General features: G+C 50.1%; 2 protein-coding genes across 3 annotated transcripts in view; one reads left to right on the forward strand and one right to left on the reverse strand.

Moving 5' to 3' along the window:
- UBE4A (ubiquitination factor E4A) overlaps nucleotides 1-12040 on the reverse strand; it is a 103746-nt gene that overhangs the window by 54560 nt on the left and 37146 nt on the right. The window lies entirely within an intron of this gene.
- The window catches only part of LOC134966665 (T-cell surface glycoprotein CD3 gamma chain-like), a 48047-nt gene continuing 40236 nt past the window's right edge, over nucleotides 4230-12040 (forward strand). The window contains exons 1-2 of one of the 2 annotated variants that reach the window (XM_063943587.1): nucleotides 4230-4467; nucleotides 5477-5512. In XM_063943587.1, the coding sequence (XP_063799657.1) occupies nucleotides 4245-4467; nucleotides 5477-5512 (259 nt within the window). In that variant the 5' untranslated portion in view covers nucleotides 4230-4244. Of the gene's footprint in view, nucleotides 4468-5055; nucleotides 5216-5476; nucleotides 5513-12040 lie in introns of those variants that run through there. The other variant, XM_063943588.1, reaches the window with a different exon arrangement.

The raw sequence follows: 12040 nt of genomic DNA on the forward strand, positions 1-12040 counted from the left end.
ATCTTAAATTTACAGTCACAGTCTTCAGTATTCTTCAGTCTCTTAAAGACTGTGGGGGGTCATTCTGACCTGATCGCACGCTGCCGTTCATCGCAGCGCAGTGATCAGGTCAGAAGTGCGCATGCGCCGGCGAATGCCAGACAGCCGACGGCTGTCGTTGCCTAGCGATTGCCTCTGCCTGATTGACAGGCAGTGGCATTCGCTGGGCGGGAGGGGGCGGCACGGCTGCGTTTTGTGGGCACAGTCCTGCCAACGCAGGCGTGGCCGGACCGTGCGGGGGGCGGGTCGCATCGGCTGCGTGACGTCACACGCAGCTGCTGTGACCATCACAATGACGAGTAACTCCCTACCAGCATGCAGGAGCTGCGCTGGTAGAGAGTTACTCTTCAAGTACAAAAGCATCGCCGCTGTGCGATCCTTTTGTACTTGTGCGGTGGGGCCGGGCCTGACATGCGGGGCGGACTAGCCCTGTGCTGGGCGTCCCCGCGCATGTCAGTGTGGATGATCGTAACTGTGCTAAATTTTACACAGCAATGATCAACTCTGAATCACCCCCACAGTCACAGTATTCTTCAGTCTTGTCTTAAAGATACAGTCACAGTTCTACTTCAGCCTCGTCCTAAAGTCACAGCTACAGTCCTCAGTTCTTCTTCAGCCTCATCTTAAAGTCCCAGCCACAGTCATTGTTCTACATACAGTTGCGTTTCCTGTTATATCCGGTACCAGCCCGGATTACAGTTGTGTTCCAGTTATACCAGTACCCAGCCCAGTTCACAGTGCAGTTCTCAATCTCACCGGTAACCAGTCCGGTTCAACGTCTTCAGTACTCCTCCCTGTTCTGCGCAACGCCAGAGAACCTGTTTCATAGTAACCTTGAGTACACAAACACCTACTCCTGTGACAGTATATCCAGTTTGTTCTCATCAATACATTCACCATCCTGCTATCAACACCAAGTTCCTGGTGATCCAGTGGTCAGGATACGGGTCCCTCTGCCGAGGCCCGGGTTTGACCCCGGTCAGGGATTGCTCCTTACTACTTAATCTCACTGATTCCCACAGACCAGCCAAATATACACATAGTCCTCCAGTTACCTGCACGGACTTCACATACACGCAGGGTTCACAAAAACCACAGTCATGATGTCACGGAGTTGAGAACAGATCGGAGTGGAGCGAGATGGGAGTGGGAGGCCAGTGAGGAGAATGTTGCATGACCAGTGAGTGGATAATAAGTTTAGTCGCACTCTGGGAGAGGAATGGCCTGATGCGAGTAATGTTGCGTAGCTGGAAACGACAGAATTGAGACAGAGATTGGGGTGAAGCACATCAGGGCCATAACTAGGTGTGTGCCGATGGTGCCTTGCCCACAGTGCAAATGCACTGAGGGCGCACCATCTGGCAGCACACCCCTCCGTATGGTCATCATGTCCAGTGACTGAGTACTGAAATCCCGCCGCTGCCGCTGAAGTGACAGGGAGCGGTGCCACAGACGCTATGTGGCAGCACAACCCCGTCCCGTTATTCATCACTGAGAGCCGCGGCCGCCTCTGCAAGGGAGTGGGAGCGGGAGCTCCCGGAAGTGTGAAGCCTGGTTGCCGGATCAACCCCCACCACCTGCCTCCAGCTGCCGCCTCTGCAAGGGATGGGGAGCGGTGCTGCAGGGTGTATGTCGCAACACACACTCCTGTGCCGTTATTCAGCCACTAAGACCCGCCGCCGCCAGAGGACGGAAGTGGGAGCGCAGGCAGCTCCCGGACGTGTGTGTGTGTGGCCCTGGATGCCGGATCGCACCCACCGCCTGTCTTCAGCTGCCGCCTCAGGTGAGACACACAGTCTCTCCCCCCCCCCCCCGCCTAATATGTAAAAATGGGGACACTGCAAAAACGGGGACTCTGCAAAAACGGGGACTCTGTCGGCCTAATGCGTAAAAACGGGGACTCTGCTGCCATAATGTGTAAAAACGGGGACTCTGCTGCCGTAATGTGTAAAAACGGGGACTCTGCTGCCGTAATGTGTAAAAACGGGGACCCTGCCTAATGTGTTAAAATGGGGACTCTGCTGCCATAATGTGTAAAAACGGGGACCCTGCCTAATATGTAAAAACGGGGACTCTGCTGCCATAATGTGTAAAACCGGGGACTCTGCTGCCGTAATGTGTAAAAACGGGGACTCTTCTGCCGTAATGTGTAAAAACGGGTACTATGCTGCCGTAATGTGTAAAAACGGGGACCCTGCCTAATGTGTTAAAATGGGGACTCTGCTGCCATAATGTGTAAAAACGGGGACCCTGCCTAATATGTAGAAACGGGGAATCTGCTGTCATAATGTGTAAAACCGGGGACTCTGCAGCCATAATGTGTAAAAACGGGGACTCTTCTGCCGTAATGTGTAAAAACGGGGACTCTGCTGCCGTAATGTGTAAAAACGGGGACCCTGCCTAATGTGTAAAAATGGGGACTCTGCCTGCCTAATGTGTAAAAATGGGGACTCTGCTGCCATAATGTGAAAAACGGGAACTCTGCTGCCATAATGTGTAAAACCAGGGACTCTGCTGCTGTAATGTGTAATAACAGGGACCCTGCCTAATATGTAAAAACAGGGACTCTGCCGGCCTAATGTGTAAAAAAGGGGGACTCTGCCTGCAGTAATGTGTAAAAGGTGGACTCTGCCTGCCGTACTGTGTAATAGGGAGACACTGCTCTCCGTACTATGTAAAATGGGGACTCTGCATGCCGTACTGTGTAAAAGAGAGCTATGTGGCCACGCCCCTTCCACATGAAGCCACGCCCCTACATTTTTTGGTGCGCACCTGCGGCGCGCATTGGCCCTGTTTTTATATGTGGTGGGGGGCGCCGATGCTGTTTCTTGCATACATCGCTAAAATGTCTAGTTACACCACTGAAGCACATGCACATGTTCTAGTTAAAACAACAGATGACACATAATTTAAGGTTTAACGTATCAAGCAGTGGAAAGAGGGGAGAAGTGGACCAGCTGCAACAGCAACCAATGAGTTGCTACGGGTTGGTATTGGGAGACCGATGTTTGGGATCCCAGTGGTCACCATACCGACCCCGGGATCCCGGTCTCCAGAATGCCGGGGGGGGGAGTGCAAAGAAGCCCCTTGCGGGATTGGTGGCTCGCTGTGCTTGCCACAGGTTGTATTCCCACGACTGGGAAAAGTCCCTGTTAGTCTGCATGCTGACTGTCAGGCTGTCCAGCGCTCGGGCTTCCGGTGTCGGTCACATAACTACATCTTGTTGCTACCAGGGCCGGTTCTGGGGCTTTGCGCGCCCCGGGCGGCAATGGGGGGCGTGGCTTCGTACAGGGGGCATGGTCATTTACGCCCCCTATACAGACTACTGTAGCGCTCTGAAATGTGCCCCCCGCTGCCGCTGGCCGCTGTGAAGCCCTTCGTGGAGAGGTCTTTTAATGTGCGGTGCGCGATGACGTCCTCACGCACCGCACAGCAAAGGTCCACTCCACGAAGAGAAACTAGACGCGTAACGTCTAGTTCCCTTCGTGGAGAGGACCTTTGCTGTGCGGTGCGCGATGACGTCATGTCTAGTTTCCCTTCATGGAGAGGACCTTTGCTGTGCGGTGCGCGATGACATCATTGCGCACCGCACAGTAAAGGACCTCTCCGCGGCCAGCGGGCGGCACAGCAGCAACGGATCTTGCCCTGGTGCGGGGCCCTCCGGAAGGCGGCGCCCCGGGCAAAAGTCCTGCTTGCCCGTGGCAAGATCCGCTACTGGTTGCTACCTATCATTTTATAGAATGTACATGATAAATACTACCTCAAAGCTGATTTGTGCAACTTCTCCACTCTTTTCACTGTTTGATACATCATCCCTTTAGTATCAAATTGACAGGAACTGTATTATTGCATACAGATTCTCAGTACATAATTACAGATTGCGTCTATGGAATATAAAGAAACAGTGGCGGATTTTACCTTGGGGCTGCAGGACTGCAGCCCCCTACCCCCCAGTAAAATCCAGCACCCACAGGGCCTGCCTAGCAATGGCTTCCCATAGGAAGTGCTCTCTGCTAGTCACAGCCGGAGAAGCAGTGTTTTCTTCCCCTGGGACTGCCAGTACAAGCTACAATGGGAAGCCTCTTTGCTGCTATAACAGCAGTCCTAGCTGGCTTCTAGAAGCCTGTGGGTGGCATGTACTAGAGGAAACATGCGTTAAAAAAAAATGTTTTATGTATTTACCCCAATTTCATACGTACAAAGCCATGGACGCTCACTTACCGATGCAGAGGCTAACGCCAGCTTTTACTGTCCTAAAGGCTTTTTTTCACATCCCGCCGCCTCAGCTGCCCAGCACCACTCACTCTGGCCCCCCTCACTCCTGTGCTGGCTGCCTCCCGGATCCCCCAGCCTCCTTCTCCCCCGGCAACACAGCCAGCTGTCCGGGACTCGCTGCAGGCATCACCAACAGGAGGCTAATACCAACAGGTAATGTGGATTTGTTTGCACTTGCGGGATCGTGATCCCACAAATGCGCACATTTCAGACCTGCACACCCGCTTGGATAAAGAGGTAGGAGCCATCACTGTAAGCAAACCACCAGACATATTGCTGCCTACGTTTCAAGGTTCACATGCCCTTTCTTCAGGACTGCCCTGTAACTCTTGTGCAGGGTTATTCCTTAGAATCCATATACCACAACAGAGTAAACAAATACATAGAAATATTATTTGGGATACCACACGATGATGTAAAGCTTTGGGTTTCTCTTGGTAGCTATGGTAGAATACTATGGACAGCCTAAGTGACTTTGGGGGACATTTACTAAGCAGTGATAAGAGTGGAGAAGTGAGCCAGTGGAGAAGTTGCCCCATGAACCAATCAGTAGCTCTGTATCATTTTATAGTATGCAAATTATAGATGTTACTTCAGTGCGGATTGGTTGCCATGGGCACTTCTCCACTGGCTCACTTCTCCACTCTTATCACTGCTTAGTAAATGTCCCCCTTAAACTCAAGGGAGGTTGTGCACAGTAAAGAGTGCACAGGATATCTGTGGTATATTCTGCTAAGCCATGCTCCCTACAGCTGGCTTCCGGTACAAGCAAGGTACAGACAAGTACACTGATCTTCATCAAAACTTTAAGAATCAACTAGACGGAGCATTATGGCATATCCTGCTATAGCCCTGTGTTGTCTAGCTTATATCTGCCTACATACAGGCACCTCCGCGCAAGGTAGGTAGGAGAAATATCTGAGATGCTTCATGCCTTCCAGAGATAGCAGATGTCCCGTGTAGTGGCTCCAGGATATTGGTTTACTGATGGAAATAACTAGGTCGATTTAGTTACTGTCGACCTAGAGACCGGATCCCGGTAGAGAGATATCCGATTATTAGAAGGTACAATAACGAGTGGTGATGACTTAATACAGAAATCAGCTTTCATTTACAATCTGTTTTATTTGTTTCTGTTTTGTGCTGATCTTCTCTTGAAAAGACGCCGACGTTACCAGCAACCCTGAGCCCATTAAACGTAAGTCATCACATTTATTTATTAAGATTGCAGCTTCACATGTTTAAGAATAAGTACAGTGAGAAAAGACACAATTATAACTAGTAACTTCAATGTCACATTTCTAATTATTGTGTATTTAGTATTATACTAGTATATATATATTATATAACAAGGGGGCGGATGAGTAGCATTTTTATTTATTACTAGGTATTAAACTAATGGCTACTGTGACTTGTTATTCATAGCAGAGGTGCCTGGAGATTCTGCAAAGGGCGGCCACAAACCTCAACAGGGACGAGGTAGTGGGCCCCAAACTCCCAAATGTGTTACTCTTATGTATGCAGTGAACTTTTACATGAGGTTTTGGTGCCTAGCCTAAGGTTACAGGGGGCCAGGTATGGTAAAAGGAGTATTTCGGTGTGCAGACCCCACCATAATCAGCAGAGCCTGCTCTAACCAAAATGATGCCCTAGGCAAGATTTTGGTTGGTGCCCCCTAGCGCCACCGCTAGTTCCACCTCTGACCCTGCACCCCTTTCCCAGCACCATCACACCTCACCCATAGCAGTCCTTATTTTGTGTTCCTTCCCACCCCCTATATTTTAAACAGGAACATTGCGCACATCTGGCGCACAGCCCAAAAAGGAGCGTGTTTTTGCTGGCAAGGGACATGGCCACACCTTAGTGCCCCCAGTTCAAATTATGCCACACAGTAGTGCAACTTTATTCACAATTTATCATGTGATAGTGTCCCTAATTCATGTTAAATCACACAGTAATACCACTTCACCTTATATATGTTACTCCTCACAGTAGTGCCCCTTATTCACATTACATCACACTGAATTGCTCCTTATGCACATTACTCCACACCATATTGCTCTATATTCACGCTAGAACACACAGTAGTGCCGTTTCTATATGTTACGCCACACAGTAGAGCATCTTATACACATAATGCCACACATTAATAATGCATTTATACACATAATACCACACAGTAATGCCCCTTACATATATGACACACATTATTAATGTCCTTATAAGCATAATGCACCTTACACATTATGCCAAGCTTTATTAAGGGCCTTATACACTTAATGTCCCTTACACATATGCCACACATTAATGCCCTTATACACATAAAGACACACATAATGTCCCTTACACATATGCTGCACATTATGAATGTATTTATACACATGACACACTTATTGCCCCTTATACATATGCCGAACACTATTACACAACCAACCCACTCACACAAACACAGCACTCACATGACCACTAACACTGTGACCTCTGCCTCTGCTTGGATACAGATGTGTCCTCATAAATCTTGCCTCAGTGCGCCATGCAGCAGGAGATTCCTGGTGTGAGTCAACTGGCAACTCTGCTAAAGGCAGGTGCCTATTTTTGATGAAAATGCATCTTGTTTGCATTACTATGTGGCTAGGATGCACATGCAGCTTCTGCTGATTAAAATGATATGCTGCATGCCTATATACGGGGTGTGACTGTGGCTGTATCTCAGTGCCGTTTCTAGGGGCGGGCGAGCCGTGCAACTGCACGGGGCGCCCGCCGCGGCACTTAGTTACTCCTTCTTGCCTCTCCCGAGCGCTCCTGCTCGGGGGGCGGAGTTTCGCGGAATGACGCGTTGCGTCGTGACGTCACGACGCAAACGCGTCATTCCGCAAAGCCCCGCCCCCCGAGCAGGAGCGCTCGGGAGAGGCAAGAAGGAGGAGGCGGCCGGCGCGGGACGTGAGGCGGCGGGACCGAAGAGCGGGAAGACGTAAGTATTCTCTCTCCCCCTTCCTTCTCCTCAGCTTGAAACCTGCCTGCCGCTGCCGCACTGTGTAAAATGGGGGCACCTGCCTATGGGGATACCTGCCTGCCACACTGTGTAATATGGGGGCACCTGCCTATGGGGATACCTGCCTGCCACACTGTGTAATATGGGGGCACCTGCCTATGGGGATACCTGCCTGCCACACTGTGTAATATGGGGGCACCTGCCTATGGGGATACCTGCCTGCCACACTGTGTAATATGGGGGCACCTGCCTATGGGGATACCTGCCTGCCACACTGTGTAATATGGGGGCACCTGCCTATGGGGATACCTGCCTGCCACACTGTGTAATATGGGGGCACCTGCCTATGGGGATACCTGCCTGCCACACTGTGTAATATGGGGGCACCTGCCTGCGTACTGTGTAATATGGGGGCACCTGCCTGCGTACTGTGTAATATGGGGGAACCTGCCTGCGTACTGTGTAATATGGGGGCGCCTGCGTACTGTGTAATATGGGGGCACCTGCCTGCGTACTGTGTAATATGGGGGCATCTGCCTGCGTACTGTGTAATATGGGGGCATCTGCCTGCGTACTGTGTAATATGGGGGCACCTACCTGCGTACTGTGTAATATGGGGGCACCTACCTGCGTACTGTGTAATATGGGGGCATCTGCCTGCGTACTGTGTAATATGGGGGCATCTGCCTGCGTACTGTGTAAAATGGGGATATCTGCCTGCTGTGCTGTGTAAAATGGGGATATCTGCCTGCTGTGCTGTGTAAAATGGGGATATCTGCCTGCCGCGCTGTGTAAAATGGGGATACCTGCCTGCTGCACTTTGTAAAATGGGGATACCTGCCTGCGTACTGTGTAAAATGGGGGCACCTGCCTGCGTACTGTGTAAAATGGGGATACCAGCCTTCCGTGCTGTGTAAAATGGGGACACCTGCCTGCCGCGCTGTGTAAAATGGGGACACCTGCCTGCCGCGCTGTGTAATATGGGGACACTTGCCTGCTGTAATGTGTAAAAAGGGGACATTTTTATTTTTTTCCGTACTGTGGTGGGTGTGATGATATCAGATGAGGCCATGCCCACTTTAATGAGACCACGCCCATTTTAATCAGGCCACACACCCTTGTCGGGAGCGTGCGCGCCTACGGCGCGCGCATGCTTTTTCTTTTTATGGCTATATGGGGGGGCACACTTTTATTTTTTTTTTAGAGCAATAGGGGGGGGGGGGGGGGCGCATTTTGAAATCTCGCACTGGGAGCCAAATTGTCTAGAAACGGCCCTGCTGTATCTGCATACAAAATGCTACACACAGAATATAGGCATGCCGCACATCATTTTAATCATCAGAAGCTGCTTGTGCCCCTAGGCATGCCAAATGCCCTAGGCAGTTGCCTAGTTTGCCTATGCCTAAGGCCGGCTCTGATAATCAGCCAGGAGGATGTCCCGAGCTTCTGAGAAGAATCCTCGCAATCGCAGGGGGTCAGCCTAGTCCCTTTCACATTCTGGCTGGCGCTCAATCCCCTGGCCAGGACTACTGGTGCAAACACAGTGCAATAATCCCACACTATCACAAGAGGTCCGCACCTCTCACATCCTAGTGCCCCCAGACAACTAGTCCCCTGACAATTAGAGCTACCTACTACCGTTAACAGCACACTGTATATTAACTGATCATGGTGACTTTTGGAATGTCCAGGGCTACTTTACAGAGTTACTAATAACTTGCATTACACAGTGCCCCCCCCCCCCCCCCCCACAAATAAAACAAAACATAACTTTATTCCTAGTCTAGTCAAATATATCAAGGGTTTTAACAAGGTCCAGGAGGGAAACATTTTCCAAATGAAGAGAAGCAATAGGACACGAGGACATGCACTGAGACTGGAGGGGGGGAGGTTCAGGGGAAATTTGAGGAAAAATTACTTCACAGAAAGGGTAGTGGACAAGTGGAATAGCCTCCCGTCAGAGGTGGTAGAGCCTAACACAGTAGAGCAATTTAAACATACTTGGGATAGACGGGTGTGGTTCATCAAATCGACAGTGTCTAGGTCGACAATGTTTAGGTCGACCACTATAGGTCGACAGTCACTAGGTCGACATGGATGGAAGGTCGACAGGGTTTCTAGGACGACATGTGCTAGGTCGACAGGTCTAAAGGTCGACATGAGGATTTTTTTATTTTTTTTGTGTCGTTTTCTTCGTAGAGTGACCGAGATCCCAAATTAGTGCACCGCGTCCCCTCGCATGGCTCGCTTCGCTCGCCATGCTTCGGGCATGGTGCCTTCGCTCCGCTACCGCTTCGCTCGGCACACTTTACCGTTCCAATCGTAATCCACGTGGATCGTTAAGTATGAAAAAATCCCCCCCCCCCAAAAAAATGTGAAAAATTCATGTCGACCTTTAGACCTGTCGACCTAGCACATGTCGACCTAGAAACCCTGTCGACCTTCCATCCATGTCGACCTAGTGACTGTCGACCTATAGTGGTCGACCTAAACATTGTCGACCTAGACACTGTCGATCTTCAGACCGGATCCCGGGATAGACATAGGGATATCCTTACAAAGAAATAAGTATCAAATAAGGTTTGGGATTAAAAAAAATGGTAAAAAAAAAAAAAGGGGAAGACTAGATGGGCCAAGTGGTTCTTATCTGCCGTCACATTCTATATTTCAATGGTTACCTCTGAAGCATACTTGCCTACTCTCCCGGATTGGCCGGGAGGCTCCCGAAAATCGGGTGACCATCCCGGCCCCACGGAAGAGCAGGCAAGTCTCCCGATTCGCGGGGTCCCCCCTGCCCGTCTGCCCACTTAGTGCGTAAAGTGGGCGGTCCGGCCAGTCGATGATGCGATTCTGCAAGAATCGCGTCATCATAGCCATGCCCCCTGCAGTGTAATGCCGGTGATCGCGGCATTACAGAGCGGGGGTGTGGCTTAAAGGAGGTGTCATTGTGACCCCGCCTTTGCTCCACCCCCGCCCGCCCTTGCTCCGCCCCCGTCCCGCCTCCGGCCCACCCCCTCCTCTTCGTCACAGCCTCCCCTGCCCGCCCTCTCAGCCGACCTGGCTGCTCTCTCCCGCAGAGAGCAGCCAGAATGTCGGTAACTATGCTCTGAAGTACAACTTGAGAAATTACATCTTTTTACAGTGATACTAATTAAATGTGTTGATTGGACTGCCCATCACATCTGAGTACAAAGAGAATGTTCTGCTTCTTTGACACAATTGTGGTAAGGTTTAAATTAGTGATGATCGGGTTCGGTTCGTCGGAATCCGAACCCCCCCGAACTTCACCCTTTTTACACGGTTCCGAGGCAGATTCGAATCTTCCCGCCTTGCTCGGTTAATCCGAGCGCGCCCGAACGTCATCATCCCGCTGTCGGATTCTCGCGAGATTCGGATTCTATATAAAGCCGCGCGTCGCCGCCATTTTTCACTCGTGCATTGGAAATGATAGTGAGAGGATGTGGCTGTCATCCTCTCACTTTGTTTCAGGGGGCTGCAGTGCAAATATCTTTATTCTGGGGACCAGCAGTATTATAGGAGGAGTACAGTGCAGAGTTTTGCTGACCAGTGACCACCAGTATACGTTGTCTGCCTGAAAAACGCTCCATATCTGTGCTCAGTGTGCTGCATATATCTGTGTTCACACTGCTTTATTGTGGGGACTGGGGACCAGCAGTATTATATAGGAGGAGTACAGTGCAGAGTTTTGCTGACCAGTGACCACCAGTATACGTTGTCTGCCTGAAAAACGCTCCATATCTGTGCTCAGTGTGCTGCATATATCTGTGCTCACACTGCTTTATTGTGGGGACTGGGGACCAGCAGTATTATTTAGGAGGAGTACAGTGAAGAGTTTTGCTGACCAGTGACCACCAGTATTATACGTTGTCTGCCTGAAAAACGCTCCATATCTGTGCTCAGTGTGCTGCATATATCTGTGCTCACACTGCTTTATTGTGGGGACTGGGGACCAGCAGTATTATATAGGAGGAGTACAGTGCAGAGTTTTGCTGACCAGTGACCACCAGTATACGTTGTCTGTCTGAAAAACGCTCCATATCTGTGCTCAGTGTGCTGCATATATCTGTGCTCACACTGCTTTATTGTGGGGACTGGGGACCAGCAGTATTATATAGGAGGAGTACAGTGCAGAGTTTAGCTGACCAGTGACCACCAGTATTATACGTTGTCTGCCTGAAAAACGCTCCATATCTGTGCTCAGTGTGCTGCATATATCTGTGCTCACACTGCTTTATTGTGGGGACTGGGGACCAGCAGTATTATATAGGAGGAGTACAATGCAGAGTTTTGCTGACCAGTGACCACCAGTATACATTGTCTGCCTGAAAAACGCTCCATATCTGTGCTCAGTGTGCTGCATATATCTGTGCTCACACTGCTTTATTGTGGGGACTGGGGACCAGCAGTATTATATAGGAGGAGTACAGTGCAGAGTTTTGCTGATCAGTGACCACCAGTATTATACGTTGTCTGCCTGAAAAACGCTCCATATCTGTGCTCAGTGTGCTGCATATATCTGTGCTCACACTGCTTTATTGTGGGGACTGGGGACCAGCAGTATTATATAGGAGGAGTACAGTGCAGAGTTTTGCTGACCAGTGACCACCAGTATTATACGTTGATCTATTACTGGCATATAATTCCACACATTAAAAAATGGAGAACAAAAATGTGGAGGGTAAAATAGGGAAAGATCAAGATCCACTTCCACCT

The sequence above is a fragment of the Pseudophryne corroboree genome, chromosome 10 (genome assembly GCF_028390025.1).
Source record: "Pseudophryne corroboree isolate aPseCor3 chromosome 10, aPseCor3.hap2, whole genome shotgun sequence".
In the NCBI taxonomy this organism is placed as follows: Eukaryota; Metazoa; Chordata; class Amphibia; order Anura; family Myobatrachidae; genus Pseudophryne; species Pseudophryne corroboree.